Source organism: Excalfactoria chinensis, chromosome 1 (genome assembly GCF_039878825.1).
Source record: "Excalfactoria chinensis isolate bCotChi1 chromosome 1, bCotChi1.hap2, whole genome shotgun sequence".
Lineage (NCBI taxonomy): Eukaryota > Metazoa > Chordata > Aves > Galliformes > Phasianidae > Excalfactoria > Excalfactoria chinensis.
Window position 1 is genome coordinate 59473872 of NC_092825.1, and position 25490 is coordinate 59499361.

The following is a 25490-nucleotide window of genomic DNA, read 5'->3' on the forward strand; positions in this document are numbered from 1 at the left end:
GATTTTTCCTCCTTTCCTGGCCTCCAGGAAAAAATGAATTGGCCTGTTTCCCTTCTGATTTTAAAATGGGATGCTGAACCAATTAAATACCATGAACGACAGTACCTCTCCATCTTTGAGGGCAGGTGAATCACAGAATGGCTTGGGTTAGAAAGATCGTCTAGTTCCAACTCCCCTGCTATAGGTGGGGACGACCCCCACTACACCAGGTAGCTCAAAGCCCCATCTAGCCTGGCCTTGAATGTTTCCATCCACAATGCCTCTGGGTGACCTCTCTCACCACCCTCACAGTACAGAATTTGTTCCTAATGTCTAGTCTAAAGCTACCCTCTCCCAGTTTAAAACCATTTCCCCTTTTCTTGTTGCTACATTCTTGTAGGCACCCTTCAGGTACTGGAATGCTGTTACAAGATCTCCCCGAAGCCTACTCTTCTCCTGGCTGAAAAGCCCCAGTTCTCTCTGCCTGTCCCCGTAGAGGAGGTGCTCCAGCCCTCTCATCATCATCAGGGCCCTCCTCTGGACCCACTCCAACAGCTCTGTGTCCTTGTGTTGGAGGTCCCAAAACTGGACACAGTACTCCAAGTAAAGTCTCACGAGAGCAGAGTACAGGGGCAGAATCACCTCACTCTACCTGATGGTCACACTTCTCTTGATGCAACCCAGGATACAGTTGGCCTTCTGGGCTGCAAATGCACACTGTCAGCTCATGTTGAATCTCTTATCAACCAACATTCGCAAATCCTTCTCCTCATGGCTACCCTCAAACTATTCTCCACCCAGCCTGTATTTGTACAGGGGATTGCCCCTAGGAAGCACACTAAATTCTAGGCAGTGCCAGTAGCACTTGCAGTTTCATGGAGGAAACTGTTGAGATCTGGACTCTTACTCCTAATTACTGGGGTTGAGAAGAACAGCTATTCACAAAATGCTTTACAACCCTGACATGACCCTTCCCCATAGAAAATGTCTATCCCTGAGAAGATGCCATCTGGTACATGCTATGCATTTATGCACATCTGTTTTTGTAGCAACTGGCAGTGATGATTGAACCCTAAGAGAGCTGTGAGGGTGGTTGCTTATTGCTTGTGGGTTGCTCTGGTAGCCGAGCCACCATGTTGGCAGGCCAACCATCAGCCTGCTGCCTGGAAAGCCCTGCTGAAATGGCACATAGCAATGCTTGTTTTCATACTTTGTTTTCATGAATCTGTCAACACAGCCAAACTGAAATATAGCACAGATTTCCAGTTCTGTACTCAAACCACCACAGAGATGTTGCTTATGTTTGTGAAATGCTCTTAGGCTGTTGGTTAAATGGTGCCCTAAGTAAGCCAAGGTGGTTTTCAGGCTTTCTAACACAGTGAATCTGCTTGTTAACTGGCAAGTTACAGTCTATTTAAAGACACTCAGTGAATTTTTGATGAAATTCATGTGGTGGCCCAAGCCTGCTTCTCAGCCCATATTTAACTAACTAAAAATGACAAAGTTTAATGCTGAATTCATATACTTCATATTTTAGAAAACAACTGCACATGTGTTCTTTAAAATATGCAGTTCCAGCCTATTTCTTCACAGAGCTCTTTCTTTGGACCTTCTAATTCTGTTGCACGCAAGGGATACTAGCATGATTTATGATAAATATTGAAAGATGAAGCTCATTCACCTTGATAATGCCAAGTAACCACATAGTTTGAGTGACTAGGCACCTTTTCAAAAAACAACCAAGTAAACCAAGAGAAAAATAAGAACATGCCGTGATGGTGACAGTGACTTTCCAGCTAAGCAGAAATGACAGAGAAGTCAAGGTTGACAGTTAATGCTCCCCACAAAATGACCTTTGCTTCAATTCTTATCCTTTGGCTGAGAATGATAAAATAACATGTATGTACTTTTGGTGAAGATGCAGCTACCATAACAGTGCCTCCACAGATCCAGTACCATGAACAGAAATGGCAGAAATGCAAAGTTTTGACTTCCTTGGCAGCTCCACGTGCCGAGACTTGCAAGATTCAGTGGTGTTGCTCTTGCCAGAAAATGTTATTTCGTGGTTTTTAATTTGGCTCCTGGAGATGCAGCAGCATGTCCAGACACTGCTAAAAATACTGTCCTTCATTTTCTTCTGGCAGGTTAGAGTAGTTAAAAAAATATCTATAATGTATGGCTTTTTTTCTTTCCAGTTAAAATATGCCACCCTTGAATTAGAGCACAAGAGTCTATTTGTTTAACCTTGATACTTAGCTTAGGATGCTGCTGAATTTCCATCAGGCCTAGTACAGCTTGGTGAAAGCTTTCCTAAAAATAGGAATTATCTGTTCTAGTGGGGGATTGAGAATTTGACATAAGAAATAAACTATAAAAATGACACTTTTGTCACAGACCCAGTGGTTTTTGGCAAAACCTCCTGCTGCTTAGTAGCTGGATGGTTTGCATCTGTTTAAATTGGTGGAATATATAGATGTCACTCTTTCCACCCAACTGCAAGTCTATTATTGCTAAGAAGAAACAAATCTGAAAAAACTTTTCAGTAAATTCAGTTCAGCAGTATTTACAGGTAACTGGACACTAAGTCAACCCAGGATGACCATGATAAAGCCAGGAATGCATTCTTCAAAGCACTGTTTCTGAAAGCTTTTGAAAGTACAGTCCTTCTGACTGATCTCCGAAGGCCTGAGTAATGATTAGAATTTCCTGAGATGTGTTTTCTAATGCTTCAGAACCTCTTCGGAATCCTGTTGTGATACACAGTTTGAAAAACAGTACTTCAAAAAAGTTTCTAGTGCACATATCTCCCGTCAGAGATTTCTATGATTAAGAAACAGATCACTGACAATAATTTATTGGTTTATGCATTTCTGAAACCTTTTCCTCTGGGCAGGCTAAAGCACTTAGCTTCACAATAGCTGTAATACATAGCCTAAGCTGTCAACCTCCAAACTGGATGAGAATGTAGAATTCAGTCAGTCAAAAGAGATTTAATTTTTATTTTATTGAGATAGGAGTACTGTCTGCATTAAAGCTTTGATGATGCTAATGGAAGACAATCCTGAGGGACATGGCTGGACTGTAGCTGTATTAATTTGTGAAAACAGAAACAAAGATCAAGGCTGGTACGCTGTAAAGGACACACAGCCTCCATAATGGGGCAAAAAATAATAAATCTTGAAGCATGCTTACATTTTAGGTTGTGTGCTTAAACAACACAGCTAGGATACTCTTGTATGGAGTATCCCTACAAGACATTAATGAACTTGGTATGTAAAGCCTTTTTTATCAGTATATTCTTCTACCGCCAAATTCTGAAAGTGATATATTAATAATAGAAGTGTGAAATTTAATTAAACATTATACTGAACATCCTATTATGCAGGACAGGTAACATATATCAATACATTCATCAGTGAATTGTATTAGCAGATGAAAGAATGTATTTGTGTTCAGGTTGTTCTGAGAATTGCTTTCCTACAACAAGAGTTCTAATATCTGTTAATCCTTCATCATCCTTCCTCTTAACAGTCAAAAATGTGCAGAATGAAACTGGAAACTTTCCTTTCTTGAAAGGGCTGCTGGGTTTTGCATTAAAGTGTATTAAATTTTCATCTTGTTTGTTTCTGCTGTGCTAGCCCATATTGTTCTTTATTTCTTTAATGTGATCTCTTAAAGGCAGATCCCTAAGAAAGAGTTTTTTAACTGGACAGTGTTTATTCAAGTCTCCAAAGGGAGGTTAAGGAGATGGCAGCAGACTCTAGAAGAAAAGGAAATTTCCTGGCTCGTTACATCACACCTCATCTTAGACTTCTTGGCCTGGACTTTCTCTGGTGCTGAGCGTTCAAACATCAGAAATAGTAACTTCAGAATATAATAATAACTTCAGAAATAGTAACAATTCTAATGTTGGCCTATATTTTCAAGAGACTTCTAATTCAGAAAACTGTTTGAAATCTTTGTGAGTTATGTGTGTTAGCTTCTCAACAGTGCCAGAACAAACTCAGCTGAGTGGGAATTGTGCAGGGGACATGCTGATGCTCTTCTGATGACTGGTGTCCCTATCTGGTCATCCTAAAACTGAAATACAATGTGTGCTTTACAGGTGAAGACTACATACTTAGTGTAGGCAGAGTGTAAATACCCATGCTTGTTTTTCCCTTGAATTTTTGAGATGTGTATCCAAGCCACCCTATTCTCCAGCGATTGCTGGTTGTGTTATCCCAAAGCTGAAAACAGATCCCATGCTTAGTGCTTTAATTTTTGGAGTGAAACAATAATGCAATCACCTTCAGTGGCAGAATTCCCACTGACCTCTGTGTAAGTAGAGCTGTGCCTTGTTTTTAATTCTGCTTTCATTTAAGTGCATTACTAGATTTCTATTCAGCCATCTTAAGTAATATTTGTTCCAGCTGTAAGTGACCATCGAGAACCTTTTTACAGCAAATGAGATTGACTTGAGACTTTAACTCTATGATTCTCCATTACTTCAGACGTGCTAGTATATACAACATACTAGGTAGATGGAAGAACATGTCACCTACCTAGAGTCGGGTCATACTCCCAGATAAACCGTTTGGTCAGGAAGCGTACGACGAGAGCTGGAAGAATGAAAAGATGCACAAAACATCAGCTTGCCCAGTCTATAAAATTCTTCTAAAAATTGTGTGAATGCTTGTGTAGCAGCTCAGCTTTGTTATGGGGGCAGTCAAGACCTTCTCACTGTTTGTGGACCACTTCTAACATTCAGAGGGGGGAAACAAAATAGGAAAAAGCCATGTTATAGCATTAATCATTTACCCATGTAACAATGCTGGGAAAAGAATGCCAAGAGGCTTTCAATGGCGTCTAACTTTCTTTCACGTTGTTTTCTTCTCACAATAGCTTTACTGTTAAAAAGACAAATGAGATCCTTATTTGGAGTGCTTTTGGTTGGATGATCAGTGTGGAAAAAACACCCACATTGCTTTTGCTGCTTTAGACTTCCCATAGCCAATGGGATAAGGGCTGGCAGGTTTTGAGCTAGAATGCTTTGCAGTTTCAAAGCCAGAAGTGTTCATTATCATTTATGTAGGTTGCTCCAAAAGTAATGCCTCCTACTTATTTATATTGAAACTATAACAGACATAAAGAGCACAATAACATGACTTGATAGAGCAAATAGTCAGCTACAAACCTTTATTTTTCATCATGGTCACTCCCATTAGCTATGCCTTTCACCAGTGATGAACAAGAGCCTGTATGCCTTGCTTGTCAAAATCTTCACAGTTACCCAAAATGTGGCTTGTCCTTCACATCACCACTGCTGAAATGCACCACTCACCTCCTCACTGTGCTTACATCCACTGTTTGGTCCCCATCAACATTCAGAAAGTACTGATAAATGTCAGTGGGTGCCATTTTTTTCTGTATTGAGTAGTTCAATTCCACACCTCTGTTTCATCTGAACTTCCTTGTCAGATTACATTTTGTCAGACTGTCCCCACCCCCCTCACCCCCCGCCCTCTGGCATATGACAACAAAATGTAATGAAATATTGTCTGCAAGGTTCATCCCCTACTGTCATATCACCAGCATCTGCCTCTGAGTTCATGAACCGACATCATAAAATTGGAAGCATTACTTTCAGAGCAGCCCTCATAATTTCTGAAAAACTTTCCCTTCAGATGTGAAACCTCAAAAGGTAAATATGATTGGCTAAATTGTTTCCTCCGTATCTTGACATGCTTTCCTTGCAATAACCTGCCTTCAGTATTTTGCCTACTTGCCACTGGAAGCAATCAGCTATACTTCAAACTCATGACCAAGAAACACACTTAATCAATTTGCAGAAATAAAAACAATGTTTTGGATTTTGGAGCATAGAATAATTAGTTCTCAACTACAATTTATGGGCTAAGACCTTGCTACTAATATTCTTATATATATATATATATATATATATATATATTTTTTTTTCTCTCCATCCAGTTTAAAGACATCCTACAAATGCTTTGCCAAGATTCTGATTATGCTCTAGCTATCAGTCTTAAAGCTAAGCTCTGCCTTGTACTTCTAGTGCTGTAATTCTGTGATTCTGTAAACAAAGCATTCACTGCTGTCAAATACTCAAAATCCTCTCTGTGTTTTCAGACTGGAGAAAGAAGTATCCCTGCACTGGGAAAGATGTCAGTTATTTTAGCTATAGGAGAAGGCTTTCTTGCCAGCCCCACAGCTTTATTCTGTTTTTTCTTTCAGCGGCAGACAGACAGCAAAAAGTGACATCTAAGCTAAATTCTGTCTTCTTTCAAAATCAAAGCAATAGGAATCACAGAATCACAGAATTGCTGGGTTGGAAGGGACCCTGCAGTGCCCTACAATAGATCACACATGTAGGCGTCCAGACAAGTCTTGAATATCTCCATAGAAGAAGACTTTAGGTTTTAGGCCACTACATGCTCTATTGCTATATGTCACTTAGAAGAGCCTTGCCTCATCTGTTTCTCTGTCTCCCACCTCCCTTAGATATTTATAAACATTATTCAGATCTCCCTTCAGTCTTCCTTTTCCCCAGGCTGAACAGACCCAGCTTACTCAGCCTTTCCTCTTATGGGAGGTGCACCAGGGCCACACTACAGAACAAACTTCATTAATTCAGCTTTGGTCACTTGGAACCTATTTTATTTAACAGAGTCAGAACCTTAGTTTTCAGGAAGAATTAACTATGCTTCACACTTGGAGAGTAATAAGAATCTGATCCTAGGGAAATGAGATCACTAGACAAGATGCAATTTTAAATTGCTGTTATTTTAAGATTCTTTTATACCTTAGGAATTTTTTTGCAGCAAGGCTCTCCTTGGCCTTCTGAGTGAATGTGGCAATACTTAAAGTACTTTTCAAGTCATAGTCCTAACGTGGATGTCATCATGGAACAATAAGATCTCTGTGTAGCTTATTTTCCAACCACAATGCACCAGTGCCTTCCCCCCTCACCCCTATATTTTACCTCAGCTGGTGTAGTTTAAACATTTTGACATTTTAAAAGTTTGGTCATGACTCTTCTCTAATTGCTAGTAATTGGTTCTCTAATTGCTGGTAAAATAGATGGCATGTTCTATTTTGAATGGGGAAGTGATGCAGAGTAGGTGCTTTTTGAAGCTCCTTACCATGCTACTTTTCAAGAACAGACTTTAAAAATGCTTCCAGAAACTCTGCGGCCCAGTAAAGTAAAAAGCCTGTGTGCTTGAGCACCCAGAACAAATAGCATTTGCTCTATCATGCCTCATGCCTGCTGCATATCATTTTCTCAGATGCTGAGAACCGCAAGGTGTGCCTCCACCCTTTCAGAGGAGGTGGGTGGTTTGGTGCAGTTTCATAGCAGTGGGTTCATAGTTTCATAGAGTGGGTTCTCAGATGGACTCTAAAGGTGGAAAAGTATAATCTATTTTAGTGTCAGAATAAGAATTCACAGAATTTCCATGGGTATAATCATGTTTTTTCTTGCTTCTCAGCTTATCACTATGTCATTGTTCATAATGAACACCACCCACACATACATAGATGCTGTAAAATGCTGGCAAAGAGAAGAAAACCCCATGGGCTGGCTTTTATGGCAGCACAGTGCACTTTTCTGTCTTATGACTGAAGAGGGCTTTTGGGATGCTGGCTCACAAGTGCTCAGCAACAGCACTCTGCTTGCTGGGACTGCAGCTGGGATGCCTGGGCATGCTGTGTGCAATGGCAAAGATGCAGGTAAAGCACATGCACCTTGTATTTGTAGATGGAAATTACTGGAGAAGGAGGGTCAAAGAGATGAAGGGGACTTGAAGAAAATCTGTTAAGCACTCATGTCTAAGGAAGGCCATACAATGCACAGCTCTGGGGGAGTAGAGCTTATTTCAAACATAGCCAAAATGGAGGAGGTAAGGTGAAAAACAGAAGATAGAACTGGATCATGTCTGCTCAGGTTACCCTAAGAGAACAGGGTTACAGGTGTGTACACTAGTACTGGCTTCCACACTACCAGGCTGAGGCTTATCAGCTGCATTTTACAGATGGGAAACACGAGATGCTCTAGATCCAGTATCTAACCTATTTCTAAATGATCACAAGATGTTTTGGATAGGAAACATCTCCACCTTCCTCTCATAAGGGGTGCTCAGCAAATGGGCCTCTGATGTACACTTGGATATTACAGCAGTGTGTGACTTTATTTGGTTTGACAGAAGAGAGTCAGTGAGAGGAGAGTTGGGAGGGGAATGCAAGTGCTCAGCCTAGACCAGTTGCTGGCTCATGTTGCCTGCCCTAGAAATGATCTCTCTAGACCAGGAATATTACTGTGGAGCCATTTTGTTTATGTTGAATTCAGTTACTGCCAGATTACATCACTTTTGTTTTAGTAAAATAACTTCTGCCAGCAGAAGAATCAGAAACAAAGACATCAGAAATTAGTGTTGTGGTGCTCAGATTTTTGCTGCTGGCAAAAAGGACATTTCAGGCAATGAAATAAATCTTTCTCATACCCTTAGCAATGCTACAAATAAAAAGCTGAGGTTGGAGTTGCACAGACCTTCACTAAAGTGAGAAAGAAGCACTTCACCTGTTAGCCATATTTGCTCTGATGCTAAAAATAAGCCAAAAATAGTCCAACAATTCAAAGTAATAATAACAATAATAATCTGCATCCTGGATTTTTATTTTAAATAATTCAGAGACTGAAAATGTATGAAACATTATTTTCTCGTAAAACTAGATGAATAATTCAGATGTTCATATTACAATCAACATTCCTAATGTTTGTCATAGGAAACAATAAAATGCATTTTGAAGCAGGTAAGATTTGAATTGATACAGTACTGAACATTAGTGAATTTCATTGTTCTCTGCTGAGAGGAGACCAGGCCCTCCCCTAACACTTACAGCTTGTGAAATGCATGAATTTTCAGGCTATGAAGGAAAGAATCTCCAAGAAACTGCAATTTGGATTCCTGCTGTGTTTTGGAGACATGATCGTTACCTAAGGAAATTGATGTAATGTCCCAGCAAAGGAAGAACAGGCTCATGTCTCTTTTTGCCTCTCCTTACACCCTCATTTCCAAGTCAGCTGTTTTGCACAGGGCTTAAATTAGGGTAGAAGTTGACTTTCATTCACTCATGTTTAAATCTTCTGCCTCAGAAGTTATTCTTGGAGAGGAAACATGACTATCTGTCAAATACATTTCCACTGTAACTCCATTGAAGACAATGAAATTATACCGAGAGTTAACTTTGTTTATAAACTGAGATTGTCAACCACATAATTAATCAGTTTCTTTAGGACTCGTATGGCTAAGGTCCTTACCCAGCTTTAAAAATCTCAGTCCGTATCTTTTTGGAACATTTATATGTATACACACCATTGAGTTTTGGTTTAGAGCTTTGTTTGGATTTAGTAACATAAATGGCCCTGGTAAAATTTACAGTCTGCCTGAATACATATCTTCATGGTTTTGTTACTGTTCCAGCTAATACAGATTAAGCTTTTGGGGCAGGAAGAATGGAAGCTGGATTTTATTTGAAAAATGCCTCCTTCTCCCCAAAAGAGGCAGAGTTCAAAGTTATTCTAAGAAAAGCAACATCTCTCTACAGTTAAATAACTGTATGATGACTCTTTTATGCCATGAGAATTTTGAGCTATAAAAATTATCTGAAAGAAGTCCCATCATTTAACATATCAACAAGTCCATTCCTGGTGTTGTGATGATGTGTCATCAGTAAATCATATTTGGCTGGAGAAAGCAGAGTGGTTGAAACTAGTTGTTACAATGATCAAAAGGCACTTTCACAGGAAAATTATTTCATTTTAAAAAAATGTGTATTTTTGTTAGGGCAAATGGGATATGAACTCTCTCCTGGAGGCCCCTCGTGATTCTGAGTTTCAGTGGGCTTGGAGGGCAGCAATGCAGCACACTGGCGTGGGAGCTCTGTGACCAGCTTTGGGAGATAATGTTTGTTTTAAAACCTCTACCATGAGACTTCTAATTTGCTTCAGAATGTGCAGGTCTTCCAGGGAGGGGGAAAAATGTGAACTTGTGGTGTGGCACTGCCTTCTGATCCTGGCTGCATCATGAGTGTAGACATGCAGTTGTGGCTTCTGGCTCTGTGCTTGCGGGCTTGGATTTGACTTAGTTTTGACAATGTCTCAATTAATTTAGCAAGGCTGGGTGAGTGGTGAGCTGGGCATCAACAGGCTTTCTCTGCATTCCCTACTCTCCTGGCTTGTTCACTGTGATTGCTTCTGACACTGAGACCTAATGTGCTTGCATTAAACTAGAAATAAAATCTAATGGAGCAAAGATAGATCAATTGGGAACAAGGAAGGGTAAACTGTACCAAGTATAAAAATCATAAAATCACAACAATTGGAAAAGGCCACTAAGATCATCTAGTCCAACCATATGTTGGTCCCTTGTTGACTACCTTGCTGTCTCATACTATGCACATTTCATGGGTATTTTAATTCATGTCTTAAGCACTAAACTCTTCAGAATAGTTACTGTGTGTGCTTGAATTTTTTTGTGTGACAGTATGGCGAGGTCCACTGATGAAGTTTAAGTACAGAACAAAAGCTTATATTATTTGTAACTTAATACAAACTAGGATTGAACACGTGAAAAAGAAAAAAATATGTTACTCTTTCATTTCAAGAGGTTATTTTGCTCAGTTTTACCTAAGGGAATTTCCTCAGTCAAAATGATATAGGCTTTGCTGCTGTGGAGCCTAATCTGAACAATCCCTGTTTTAAATGCTAATTCAGTAGGTTGTTTGCTTAGAAGTCAATAACTGGCCTTCTTTTGGCAAGTTGTTTGGAAGGACAGTGCCGATTTCCTACTCACAGTCCATAGTCAGCTATGTCTTTTAGCTGTCTTCCAAAGGATATTTATCCTTTGGATCTGACCAAATAACAAAGTAATCGATGTTTCATTTTAAAATCACTGTCACTTTAAAGTCTTGGATAACGTTTATTTTGTCAGGGACAACTTCAATTTCTCTGAGATGTAACTGCATTTCATTGTTGTGGAACGTACCTGCTTTTAGGAACTTATGAGTGGGAAGCATCTGGAGAAAAGTAACTTGTTTCAAGGAGCTCATCTGAAACTCTATCGGTTTGTAAGTACTGTTTATTTTATAATCTTTTCTCCACTGTCTGAATAGAGGACTGGAAGGAAGCACCGTACCAGATTTTACAATCACTTCTTAATTGCGGGGAATGAAGCAAGGAAAAAGTAAGTTGTGCTTTTATCAGAGCATGCACAGTGGTTTACTTTTGCCTGCGCTGACAATGAATGTAGAAGTCATTGACATCAGTGTAATGAAACCAGTGCTCACAAGTGCTCACCAAAAAGAAAAGTGAATGATCCATTTCCTGGCTTGTACAAGAGTAATTGCTGTACCCGTGACCACACTTATCTCCAGGATGACTGCTTACACAGTGCTCCTCTTCCCTTGCTTCATCTCTCTTGGTCAGACTGTATAGGCTGTACAAACTTCCAGGTTTGTACTGGCCCCATATACTCAGGCATGGGCTCTTAAGGGCTCTCTACATCTCTTGTGCCATTTCTAGCTGTACCCAATCCTGTTCTTGTAGGCTGGCATTCTGAACACCTCCTAAAGTGGATGCTGTGGAGTACTTGGTACCTCCCTTGATGGATGGAGATACAGTCTTGAGACTAAGTCTTAAAGTGAGAGTCAAAGTTTGCCACTGCTGAGGCAATGAGCTGAAAGCAGTCTCAGCACTGACATGTTAGCAAACTGAAAGCCTTCCTTATTCAGTACTGAATACGGAAAATGCAAGAGTTGTTCAACAAAATGTTTGTTATTAACCATGTCCAAATATTAACATCAGGAAGTGGTTTCTTCTTTGCTCCTGGTGTGGTAATTTCATGATAGAAAGAATTCCATATATTCTTCTGAAATAACCTACCACAAATTTTGCAAAAGATGCATCGTGATGGTCATTCATCCCATCACTGCTTATCCAGGACATTTTCATACTAAGGTACTGCCCACTGTTTGTTATACTGGAAGTATTTTCTTTCCAACGCTTACCACATGTGGCACATAAGCAGGAGGCTTAATTTATCTTGTTATCCCATTCCATAATAAACTGTTCCAACATAGGATTGTTTATTTTACAGGACTCCCTTCATATAAAAGACAAATGGTGAGACTGGCCTGTCTAATGGTTTTGATCATTTAAGAAACATAGCATGCAATATCCGTAATTCTACCATTTCTCCTCTCTTGACTTCATTGTATAGCTTGTTATGTCGCTGCTTCATGAAGACTAAACTTTCTGGTGTGCTATTACTAACACATATGGCTTTCCAAAACACAGTTAATGATAACACCTCCAGATGTTTGTGTGTGCAAGACAGAATGTATCTGTGATTGGGCTGTAAAGCAAGTCCTACAAGTGAAATCACACAAACAACCGTGACTTTCCTAGGTAATTGACATGGGTAAGCTTTGAATTTGTGCGCTCTTTTGAAAGACACTGGACAAAGAAGAAAAGGGTTAAGTTTTCCATACTAGAGTGGCAAGACAACAAGGTTTGCAGGGGCTTCTATTTATTACCCCTTAAATTTCTCCCATTGCTGACTTCAGAAAGCATCTCACTCTGTTCTTTGGTCATGTTTCTCCTGTCATCTTTACAAGGGAAAAAAAAAAGAAAGGAAAGAAACAAGAGGGATTTTTTTTAATACTCTAGATGGCAGAATGGACTTCTGGTTATTGTCAAAATGTTTTTGTATGAATGATTTTAAACGGAAACTGCACTGTGAGTAGAAAAGCCATTTTTTATCTGTGAAGGAAGAGAGTATTTTAGATTTCACTTTCAAAGGGAATGCCTGAGCACCTTTCTTTTTTTTTTTTTTTATTTTTAATTATTCCTGAAAAACCTGTAATTAAGGAAATGTAGATATTTTTTAAAAAGCAAAGCCAGATTAAACAAAGCTCAAAGCTCACTACCTCCATTTGTTCTTCTTTTTTTGTAATACACCAGAGGGATGTATTGGACTATATTATATTATTATATACGTAGCTTTTATGAAAATAAAGAAGAGGCATCACTTTCAGAGTGACCTGGGTGTCTGTAACCTTCAGGACAGCATAAAGTACCTTCATGGATGCAGCATGCTGTTTCTTTGTCTGTATATATCAGGACAAGCAGTATCTAGAAATGACACAATCTGCACCTTTTCTCCTTTACCCCAGAAACACAGTGATGTAATGGCACACGGAGCTTGCTATGTCATTTTGTTAGATGTCACAGCCTCCGTGGCCACAGTATGATCAGAATATCTATCATCCTTCTCTTGAGTCTGACCATATTAATTCTCCTGTTGCATGTTAACTGCATGCATGGTTTATCAGATGTGACTGCAGCTCATACCTTCAAAGATCATCTGTCCTGTGCAATTTCCAGCTTTGTCTGAGAAAGGAGCTTAGGCAAACAGAGGAATACTACATGTTTCTCGGGGCTGGTCAGTAGGATCAGCAATCAACAGATACATGCCTGTTAGGCGCCTGTGTCACAGGGGGATGCACATTTAGGGCAAACAAGAGCCTTTTCTGTGAACCCACTGTTTTCAAACTGTGCAAGTAGTTGCCTTTGCATTGCAGCTCCCTGGGTACCTGGTGTTTTAAAGGCAGAAGATAAAGAATTGCTTTCTTTCTATTGAGCTCATTGCCAAATACCTGAACCAGAAACATGGAGAAGAAGGAAAGAAAGAAGGAAAGAAAGAAGGAAAGAAAGAAGGAAAGAAGGAAAGAAGGAAAGAAGGAAAGAAGGAAGGAAGGAAGGAAGGAAGGAAGGAAGGAAGGAAGGAAGGAAGGAAGGAAGGAAGGAAGGAAGGAAGGAAGGAAGGAAGGAAGGAAGGAAGGAAGGAAGGAAGGAAGGAAGGAAGGAAGGAAGGAAGGAAGGAAGGAAGGAAGGAAGGAAGGAAGGAAGGAAGGAAGGAAGGAAGGAAGGAAGGAAGGAAGGAAGGAAGGAAGGAAGGAAGGAAGGAAGGAAGGAAGGAAGGAAGGAAGGAAGGAAGGAAGGAAGGAAGGAAGGAAGGAAGGAAGGAAGGAAGGAAGAAAGGAAGAAAGGAAGAAAGGAAGAAAGGAAGAAAGGAAGAAAGGAAGAAAGGAAGAAAGGAAGAAAGGAAGAAAGGAAGAAAGGAAGAAAGGAAGAAAGAAAGAAAGAAAGAAAGAAAGAAAGAAAGAAAGAAAGAAAGAAAGAAAGAAAGAAAGAAAGAAAGAAAGAAAGAAAGAAAGAAAGAAAGAAAGAAAGAAAGAAAGAAAGAAAGAAAGAAAGAAAGAAAGAGAGAAAGAAAGAGAGAAAGAAAGAAGAGACACGTGAGAGCAGAGACATCAAAGAGCGACAATGAACTTTCAGGCTTTCAGGTTTTCAGGCTTCTGTAACTAGTTACTGTCACCATGGTGTATAATATTCAAAATGCCTCAGGCATCTCACTGAAAGCAGTGGCAAATGTCTTAATGGCTGCTCTCACATTTTATGTTTGCCTTTTTTCCCCCTCCTCCTTTTCTCTGCATTGTTAAGACATCTGCTCCTGTTACTTGCTTGCCACCTGGAATCCTGAAGTTCTGTTTGTGCCTTCATTTTTTACGGTAAACAACTTCTCCATTACATGGGGGAGATTAAGAGGCACAGCAGCAGGAGCAGAGAATCTCTAAGAGGGAAGGTATCATTTCCACAGTGGGGTTCACAATACTAGAGAACAAAAACAGTAAGTGATAGGCTGTGTTTAACAGTTAAAATAAAACATAATTTAAATACTATGGACCATATGTTTCTTTGTCACAGTACAAACAAGAATGTTACAAAGGGGTGAAATGATGAGCTGAGGTGGAAAACTCAGACTGAAGCTTTTCTAACATGTTGTAGATAGAGAATCCCAAGAGAGATTGGACTGATAGGCACCAAGCGGTATCTAATAACATCACTGGCAGCATCATCTCTTTTCTTTTGTGGAGAAGGATGGATGAGCAGGTGTGGGTGGACAGCAATTTTTCATAAATCACTGGCAACCAAAGCCTGTTTAAGTCTGCAACCTTAAGGGTAATCTGAGTGATCACACATACTGCTTGCTCATCCCATACTTCCACTGCCAGCAGGAAGTTTGACATCTGACTCTGAAGTAACAAGTGCCCATCAGAGCTACAGCATGTTAGGCTGGGTGACAATAAACACTGCCGAGTGGTCCAGCCAATATGTTACAGTGTGGTGTGCTTGGTTCCCAGTAACAGCATTCATGAGTTTAAACTAATCCACTGCTTTGATAAATAACTCTAATCTCTTATCTCTGACTGCAACTGCAATTTTATAAGCACTCATTTGGTGCCTACAATAATGTAGGGGCTATTATTAGCCTTCTGCTTGGAATTTGGACACGCGATCAAGGGAACTGTTCGGATTAAACTTCAAACTCCCAAATTTAAATGGTAAATTTCTGCTTTCATTTTCAATACTTAAGGGCATTCAGCTAATAAACATCATATGACTTCAAACAACGTAAAAAACACAGTAGCAGATAACAGATGTTGTGAAAGCTCTGACTTATCTCAAGCCTCATCCTTGGAGGTTTAACATAACTTAGTTTATAGTGGTCATCACAGCTGCCAGGAGACCTGGTCTTGCCCTTCCAGAGTGCAACAGATACAGAGAGTGTTCTAGTCTCAGATAGCTAATTAGCTATGCTTAGTTAAAATCATATATTAAGAGGAAGTTCTGCCACATTAAACTCGCTATAAACAATAAGTTAGTTCCCCTCAGTGCTGTGGTTCTATTTGTATGAGATTCTTTTGCACATTTTTGATCTGCAGAAATCACATAGACGCAAAGATAACAAGTAGGATACTCAGGGCTCTTCCAGTCATTATCTCATTCAGTGGTTTACCCAGTTTAAAGTGACCTTAGCAATGGGATTTTCTTCATTCCTTTTACATGAGGCTGAAAACACCAAGTTCCTGTTTGTTCTAGTGGGATGTTAAAGATCCCATAGCAGTTTTGCAAGAGTGTTATGTCATCTTTTCCTGCTAGCATCTTATCCTCAGTCCTGAGGCTTGGAAGGTGTGTGTCATCCTGTGGATTGAAGTGTCAGAAGCTCAGAGACCCTTCAGGACTAAGGAAGTTTGTGGTATTGACTTCTATTATTTTCTCAGGCTAATCTGATAAACTGCTTATTGCTGAGTTTTTCTTTTAATGTTTTTCTTAAGATCACTTTCTCAGTTTCAACCCATTGTCATTTTAGAGTGAGCAGAGCGAATATAAATGATTCCACTTTCTCCGCCAGCAGTTGAATAAAACAATTACTGCCCTATAGAGTGCTGTAACCTGACTGCAGCAATCTGCATTTGCTTAGTTCTTGGTGATGACATCATACAAAACATGAGGAAACACAGCCCTGGGAATCTACAATTTGACAAGCAAGAAAACTTCCATTTGCACGTAACGAAGGCTGATACAGAACCTCTGGAGCTGATCTGAGATGAGGTTTACATTCCTTGCTCCACCATATTTTTCTCTGGTTTAAAATGGATTAATGGGTGATTACATATTCAAAGCTGTTAGTGTGCCTATCATGGCAGAGAGGCCAGCAGCAGTCCAATAGCCATTAGATGGTACTGGTCTTTAAAGGATGCCTTTGCGTGCTGTTCTGTCAGTCCATCCCCAGTGAGCCTCTTGTCACTCTCCAACCTATAGCTGCCCAAGTGCACCCACCCAATCCTGATGATCCATGTGGCTGCGGGGATGAGCACCATGTGGAATCAGTTCAATCACATTCCTCAATTTCACGGGAAACCTGGATGGAATAGGGTTGCTGTGTGGATAAATGGATTTTCACTGCAGATAGGCCAACACTGAAAAACTGAAAGGGTTTAGGAAATACAAATATTGCTTTTTACCTGGATGCTGAAACAATGATTGCAGGGATGGAACTTCAAGGAAAGCATTCATTTTATTTCTTTGCTAGAAGATGCATTTTCCATGAGCTGTTTACAGACAGCAAAAATATTCTATGACCCTTGGTTCCTTACTGCTTCAAAGATCCACATTTAGTTGGCATTTTTTTATTTTCTGCATTCTCCTTGACATACTACTGAATCATAGAAGCATTAAGGTTAGAAAAGTCCACTAAGATCATCCAACTATCAACCCACCACCACCATGATCACTAACTACCCCCCCATTTGGCCTGTTCCAATGCCTCATGACACTTTCTGATAAGTTCTCCCTAATACCCAACCTGAACCTCTCCTGACACAACTTCAGTCCCTCTCATCCTACCACTGTTACCTGGGAGAAGAGACCAACACCCAGCTATGCACAAGTTTTTTTCAGGTAATTATGGAGAACCTTCTCTTCTCCAGACTGAACAATCCCAGCTCCCTCAACCATTCTCCATAAGACTTGTGCTCCAGACCCTTCACAGTTTCATTGCCCTTCTCTGTACATGCACCTGGCCTTCAATGTCTTTCTTGTAGTGAGGGGCCAACTATCCTTCTCAGGAGCTAAATGTGAGACTTGTAGTCTGACCAACGAATCCACTGTAGGGAGTAGATGAACTCTGCAACCCCAACAGACTTGGCCAGAGCTGAGCTTCTTGTTCACTTTCTTTGTGGGAGCAAGGGTTGTTTTTCAAGTAGTCAAATCCTCTCTTTATTCTTAGGTTTTCACACAGAAGAAAAGATATGGTCTTTCAGCTCCAAGGTGCACCCCGCAGGCTTACTGTTAGTTAGTGGAGCACTTGGGAGGGCTGTGTCACCTCCTGCCAATCCACCTGGGGCTAAGTGTCCAAGACCCAGTGATATGGAGCCTTCAGGGGGCAATAACACCCACAGTGATCCTGTTCCTACTCCACAAAAGCTTCTCCTCCAGGTAGGCCTACCTGCTCTATCTATCCGCTATACCTGTTGTCCCGGAGCAGGTACAATCAAAGTAGCAACTGCTGCTCTCCACACTGCTACCAAACTCGTAGCTGGAAGAGGAATGGTATTGTTCCTCCTCCTTCTCTCAGTTCCTTGTTCACCCGTTTTTCAGAGTTTAGTCCAAAGAAAGCACCACAGGTGGCACGAAGAGGTAAATAATTCACTGCTCTAAATGAATGAGCAGTCTGGTTAGAAAAAGTTATGCAATCATTTTAATAAGACAAAGAACAACTTTTAAAGGCATGTCACACAGTGATATAGGAGATAAGAAGGCTGCAACTGTGTTTAGAAAAGCAGAGAAGCAGTGGTAATCACTGTAACTTACTGTCAGATAAGCTACTTTTGCAGCAAGCGTTGGCTGGAAAAGAGAAAAACATTCCTGGAAAGAAGCTGATAATGAAAGGGCAGAAAACTCACATGCCACAGTTATTCCTAGAGGATCAGAAGAAGGAGGCTGCTTTTGATTGGGCTGTTAAGTTGTTCAACAGCTGGGAAGCACTCTGCCATTGCTCAATGTAACTATATATTTCTGCAATGACTTTTGAACCGAATTCTTCCTTCTTCAAATGGAGCCTGAGGCGCAACCCACTGAAGTCATCCGCAGCTTTGCCTCTCTCTTTGTAGGCTGGAGCCTGTGCCCCCAGGGAGCTGTTTAGGTGTGATAAGTAATGTTCTCAAATTGGTACCAGCAGCAGCCTCACCCCTGCAAGAAGGAGAAACCACAGCACAAGCAGTGGAAAAAAGGAGACTTAGGCTAAATTCCTGCATCATAGAGCGGTTGCTTAAAGAGATCTTCTGATCTTTCCAGTATCTTCTGTGTGGGAGTTAATGCAAACATTACACTAGATACTGATCTTAAGATTGGAGTGCTTGTTTTGCTATTCAGTGCTCTGAAAAGCTTGTCTGCATGGGAAAATCATCTCACATGTGGAATGAAATACAACTACAATTCCTCAACAGCTTTTACATGGATAGGCTTACTTCTAGTCCTTCTCTGGTGAATGCTGGTTAAACTAAACTGATTTCAAGAATCATTGTGAAAATAACTGTTAGGCCAAGTTCTGTCTTGATTAGACAGGGAACTCCTCTGAAACTAGCTGGCTACCTTTTTCTCCCTGGTATTTAATTGCTCACCTTCTCAGCTTTGGGCTTTGCAGAGCTGTCCAGACGGACCCAGAGAGAAGCACTGGAGCCACACGAGCTATTGCCAGAGAGGTTAGGCAAAGACTGTCAAAGATGTTTGCAGCAACTCCCTGAGCAGGGAAGTGCAGAGGGTCTCTGGTCTCTTCTTCCTGGGATCCAATAGCAGGATTTGTGGGAACAGCACAAAGCTGTGCCAGGGGAAGCTCAGAGAGGACATTAAGAAAAGTTTATGTACCATGAGATTGGTCAAACAGTGGAACAGGCTTCCTAGAGAGGTGGTTAATGTCCCATGCCTGTCAGTGATCAAGAGACGTTTGAACAATGCGCTCAATAACTTGTGTAAACTTTTGGATGGCCCTGAATAGTCCCTTCCAAAGGAACTACTCTATAATAATACTAAAGTAAGCATGCAGCCTCATAGAAGAGGAAAAGAACATCCCATGGACGTCTGTAAACATACAGCTAATGAAATATGAACAATAACTGCTGGCTTGGATTAGGTTCAGCTGTTGCTTTGTTATGTACTTGCTCCATCAAACTTGAGCTATCCTCCCATTAGCTGTCAGGAGACTGCCTAATAAATGGCAGATGAATGTGCTATAAACCACAAGAGCCGACTAATGAATGAATTTAAAGGGGTACGGCATGGTTGTGTCCCAAAGGGGTCATGGTACAAACATTGCTTCAGTGTGATCATAGGCCTGAGGGAGGGCTTAGATACAGTTCAGTTTTTATCTGTCAAGTACAGGAAGTATGTATAGAAAAGCCAGTATCATTACAACTATCACATACTGTCCTTATCAGAAGAGTTTTTAATGGAACTTTTTAATGTTGCCATTTTAGGCTATTGCCCATTTGATCCCCAACTCCTACCCTCTGGAAGGAAACTTGAAACACTTCAAATTCTGGTTCAATTTCAAGGTAAGTTTCCCTACCCTTTTGCTTGATCACCTCCTTTTTCTTTTCCTGCCCTTTTCAGAAGTAAATATATATATTATATATATTATTTTCCAATAAAAAGATTGTAAGACAAAAATGTGGCAACTTCTCAGCTAGCTATGTTTTGAACTAGTTCTGATAGATAATTCCTAGGATGCAAATAGTCATAATACTAAGCTAATTCTTAGGATTACCATTGTCAACATAATATATTTTCATGGATCTTGTCTTCTTCTCTCTAGTTTGCAAAATAAAAAATAATGACATAAGATACCTATTTTGAATCTGAGCAGATCGTAAATCTATCAGTTGATGGATTAGCAAACTGGCATGATGGTATTGCTTGCCATTACCGGCAATTTTATGTAAATTTTGTAGCAGTGTGCTTACATTCTTTTTACAAACACTTGCCAATCAAACAATTAAAACAAATCACTTTCCCTTTTTCAAACATTTCATTTGAAGACCTTTACAGAAGAAAAATCCTCGTGTTCCTTGTTCTGTAGAACAAAAAAAACTCAGTCTGGTTTTATACAGCTGATGAGAACGTCAGAAAACCAAGTATCCAGAAGAGGGTTAATGAGTAACTGATCCCTTCATAGCCTTGGTGCATGGCTGCACAGCTGATGGCCCATGGGCCTTTTCCACTAGGTCCTGGCAAAATGCTTTTTCCGCTATTATGTAAGATCATAAAGTGCATTTGTCTCCAAAAGACCGATCTGAGCAATTTCCTATAATAACATTTGGTCTCTGGTTGTCAAAATTTTGGATGACCCTAACTTAAAAGATTGGGAAATCTTTTAAATGCCTTTTAAAGATTTTCCAGTCACTTCAGTGAGATGAGACATTTATTTATTTATTTATTTATTTTCCAAAGGCCTAGATCCAACATCAGTCTTTGTAGAAGTTCAAATTTACCATCACTGTAAGTTTATTTCAGCTCTTAAAATAATAGTGATGTGCATCCGAATTTGATTTTCCAGAAGCACTATCTCATGGCATTTATCTGCAGCTTTATGGAAGTGTAAAAATGTTTGGTCCTTAGTCTCTGTCTTTAACTCACACTCTGTCATTTTCATTTATTCCAAGAAGAGTTACAATCCCTACAAGCTTTCTAAGTATTAGCACATCTCTGCCAGTTTAGAATTTGCTGTATAGGTTACTCTAGCAATATATACAATTAGTCTTATAGTTTCTACTCTGACATCATTGAAAGTTTTCTGCATTAATATGGAACCTAGTGAACAGTACTACAGCACATAGGACAGCAAAGTTGAGGTGAAAAACCGTGGATGTAAATCAGGAGCAAGTATAAAACTGTTAGGTTGTTTTGTGGCTAAGAAGCAGTCCCACTAACAGTGGTTTTGTGCAAGTCAAAGTATTTTTTTTAGGCAGGTAATTCTACCAACAGTACTCAAGTAGTAGTCAATTCAAGGGGTCAGTAGAGAAATCATTAGGGAACTTCAAACGATTTTGGATTAGGTTCTTAGGTCTAAACAAAGCAATATCTAAGCTCTTGCACCCAGCTTGCTTAGCAGAAATGAAATGTTTGGCTGCTGTCTTGTACGATCAGGTAAAAGCAGGAAAAACTGGACACTTAGGCTAAGATCTAAGCTGTGTTAGGGACATGTAGAACAGCTGGCTTTACCCTTCCAGGACTAATTTCTCCAAGGTCTCCTTTTAGCTGACACAGGAAAGTTTTCTCCATAACCCAATTCAAAAATCTATAATTACGCTCTGTTCGAGCCATCCTTTTATCTACCAGTTTTGATAAAGTGAGTTAGTATGAGGGACTCTGGAGCAGTGACGGCAGCAGCGGATCCCATCTCTGGTCACCTTCCCCTACTTTCACCAGCTGGGTGACTGGCAAATGCCAGCAAATCAACATAGAAATTACTAAGCCCCATAATCAGACAAGGTCTTGTGTTTCTAGCATGCTTTTCATGGTGTCTCTGCTTTGCACTCAATCATAACAGCCTGCTGAGCAGACCTGCTGCAGTTTAATTAAAGCGTCTGGGTCCACCTCCTGTTCCTCTTTAATAACATTAGTCAGAAGTGAGCTGTCTGGTGCCTGCATCTTCCCCGTTAGCATGAGCTGCTGATGCAGAGTTGGCCAGATTGGTTAATTGCACCCCTGACTTTTAAAGGTCAAGTTTTATGGAGTCTAATAACGCTCCAAAGTTTTCCAAAACAAGGTAGATTGGAAAGAAGAGTCTGGATTCCTCTGTGATGCTGCTTGTTGAGGCATGGGATAGCTCAACATCTGCAGCTCCCCAACAGGGCAGCTGGGAGAATGGGAACTTCCAAGGGCAGCTGCAGCTCTGAGCCTGAGCAGCTGGCACGGTGCAGAGTGTGCTCACTGCTGGGGGCATGCACTAGAAGAAAGAGGACAGAGCACTGGAAAAGGTTATCTCAAAGAAAGCTGTAAAACAAGTCACTACTCAGCTGATTTGCCTTTATGGAAGGGATTGCATAATATCCTAGAAATGCTTCATCTTTAGCTTATCCTGATAAGACAGCTGAATGGTTGCTCCAGCAGTATCAGCTGGGGCAGAAAATTGAGAAACCTGAAAAACATCATGAGAAGAGTATAGTATTTCAGCAGAGGATGCAGTAACTCAGCTTTGTGCCTGATCTACCTGTCCCTGTCATGCAGGGAGTGATCTGGTGAAGAGGACAATTAACTATAATCTACAATTTTCATGCTTTATTCAAGCTAGTAGCTACTGTATCTGAAAAGCAATAATCGGTTTAAGCCTCCTTTATAGGAGAGTAACCAACAGTCCTAAATACAAGCACCTCTCTCCTGGCAGAAGGGAGGAATCTGAGGAAGCTGCTGCCCTTCTCCTCTCTGCAGGATACCTGGAGGCTGGGAACACCTGGGAAGGAAGGGTGATCCTCAGCTAGGGCACTCCTCCTTTCCACCATACAGTTCCTTTATCTCCTTATGCAAGCACCTGAAAAGTGTTAAGCCTGTAAGTCCTAGAAATCCCCAGTCTTCCCACTGTTCCTAATTCATCCTGCCTTGAGCCAGGTTGTCTTCACTCTACCAGCAACAGAACAGGGGAAGTCAGAAGGGGCATCAAAAAAACTCCTGCTCTGCTTCTTACAAAGGAAGACAAGTCAGCCTATTTAATAACAGCTGGGACTTCCTCTTTTCCTCTTGGCAGACTGCCTTGTTTAAAGTCTTCTATTTGCCACTCCACAACTGAGTTTATACAAGATGAGTGGGGTAGATACATATTTTTTGTGTGTGTGTCTTTCTGTGGATGTCAATTTTCTAATGTTGTTTTTCAAGTAAAACACTGCAAAATGCTTGAACAATTCCTTGTATTTTTTTGCATATTTTCCTTCATCCTTTTCCACTTGTACTCACTGTTCTTCTGAAGACTTTTTTTTCTTTTTGGCTGGTTTATTTATTTACTTATTGCATGTGCTTATTTTCAACTGATTTGCATGTAGATGATGTTCAGTTTGGATAAGGAGATGTTTACAAACTGATATTAAAACACTCTGCTTGTTTATAAAAAACAGTAATTGAGTAAACGCTAGTTATTAGATGCATATTTGCTTTGCTTTTACTTGTTTTCCACAAAGAAAGGGGTGTTTGTTCTATAGTTAACAGCATTTAGGATATTCATTAAAAAGCTCTATATTTTTCTAGAGAAGACAAACCAATGAATGTTTCTGCAAGAATGAAACTTATGAAGTAGCTTATGTTTTCACAGTATTACTGCCTCCCTGATTATTAATCTCCTTCTATATTTATACATTTATTAGCTGGATAGTACTCATGCACTGAGCTATTGCCCTTTTTTGTTGCTTATTCTCCAGATCTATCTACTATTCTTGTTTTGTCGAATAACATGACCTAATAGAAGGAAGGCTAGCATAGATTTCAGATACTGAAACAACTTTTGTACTCTTACACCAGTATGAACTTCCATGCACCAAACACAAGCCAGGTAATGCCGTTTGTTATAACCATACCATGTTACAACTTACATCCAACATCCAACCCAGGTTGGATATTAGAAAACATTTATTCTCTCAAAGAGTGGTCGTGCACTGGCATAGACTGCCCAGGGAGGTGGTGGAGTTACCATCCCTGGAGGTTTTCCAGAATCATGTGGATGTGGCACAGAGGGATGTGGTCAGTGGGGATGGGCTGGAGGTTGGACTAGATGTTCTTAGTGGTCTTTTCCAATCTTAATGATTTTATGGTTCTGTTAACTCATGCCTACTCTGTAATTCAATGTGGATTTGAAGCAGTTCACTTTTAGTGTTACTGTGTCCATGTTACCTTCCTTCAGCTATTGCCTTGATCTTATACAAGCTAGGTTTTGAATTCTTATTTCCTGTTTATGCATCAAATATCCATCAAAACACTTTAGTCTGTCCTGCTAATTTATTATGGTTAAATAAGTGGTTATGTTTCCTGTTTTCAAATCACTGCATTTGAACACAGCTTCTATTCATGTTATGTTTTAAGCAATAAAACCAAGTCAATGCATAAATATTTGATATCTTCTCTTACACAACTCTGTTTTCACCTTCAGTTTACAGGGGACATCTTCACTAGAAGAACACGTTACACCATTTTATGATAAACGGAAGTATACAGATACAGCTGCTGGGAGCCACCCTGCAGCTTTAACTTGTAAAGAAATCTCCAGTTCTGGATTCCATTAAGTAATGCTGTTTGTGATGTCTTCTCTATAGGCTGAAGTTATTCAGCAAAGCCTTTATTATCTATATATTTTTTTTTTCATAAGACTTAAAGAATACTGCATTCATTAAGTATAATGCTATGATGAAAACTGCACTCAGATTTGCACTGAATACCGTCATCTCTTTTTCACCCCAGGGATGGGGCATCCACAATCTCCTTGGGCAACCTGTTCCAGTGTGTCACCACCCTCTGGGTGAAAAACTTCCTCCTAATGTCTAACCTAAACCTCCCCTTGTCTCAGTTTAAAACCATTCCCCCCTTGTCCTATCAGTATACACCCTTGTAAACAGCTGTCCCCTCCCCTGTTTATACACTCCTTTCAAATACTGGAAGGCCACAATGAGGCCTCTCCAGAGCTTTCTCTTCTCCAAGCTAAACAAGGCCAGTTCCTTCAATCTTTCTTCATAGGAGAGGAGCTCCAGCCCTCTGAGCATCTTAGTGGCCCTCCTCTGGACCCGTTCCAAGAGCTCTGTGTCTTTTTGTGCTGGAGGCCCCAGGCCTGGATGTGGTACTCCAGATGGGGTCTCACAAGAGCTGAGCAGAGGGGGAAAATCACCTCCCTCTCCCTGCTGGCCACTTCTCTTTTAATGCAGCCCAGAGCACAGTTGGCCTTCTGGACTGCAAGCGCACATTGCTGATAGTGCACTTTCCTGGCAGACAGGCCTCTTGAGATTCTGTTTTCATTTGTGCATCAAGATATTTCTGCACATGCAACCACAGTCTTGAGCTATGCTGGCACTAGCAG

The 25490-nt window shown here is 40.4% G+C and overlaps 1 protein-coding gene across 2 annotated transcripts in view; it reads right to left on the minus strand.

Moving 5' to 3' along the window:
* The window catches only part of RERG (RAS like estrogen regulated growth inhibitor), a 105701-nt gene that overhangs the window by 16823 nt on the left and 63388 nt on the right, over positions 1-25490 (minus strand). For both annotated transcript variants that reach the window (XM_072355519.1, XM_072355527.1), the window contains exon 3: positions 4524-4580. In XM_072355519.1, the coding sequence (XP_072211620.1) occupies positions 4524-4580 (57 nt within the window). The remainder of the gene's footprint in view (positions 1-4523; positions 4581-25490) is intronic.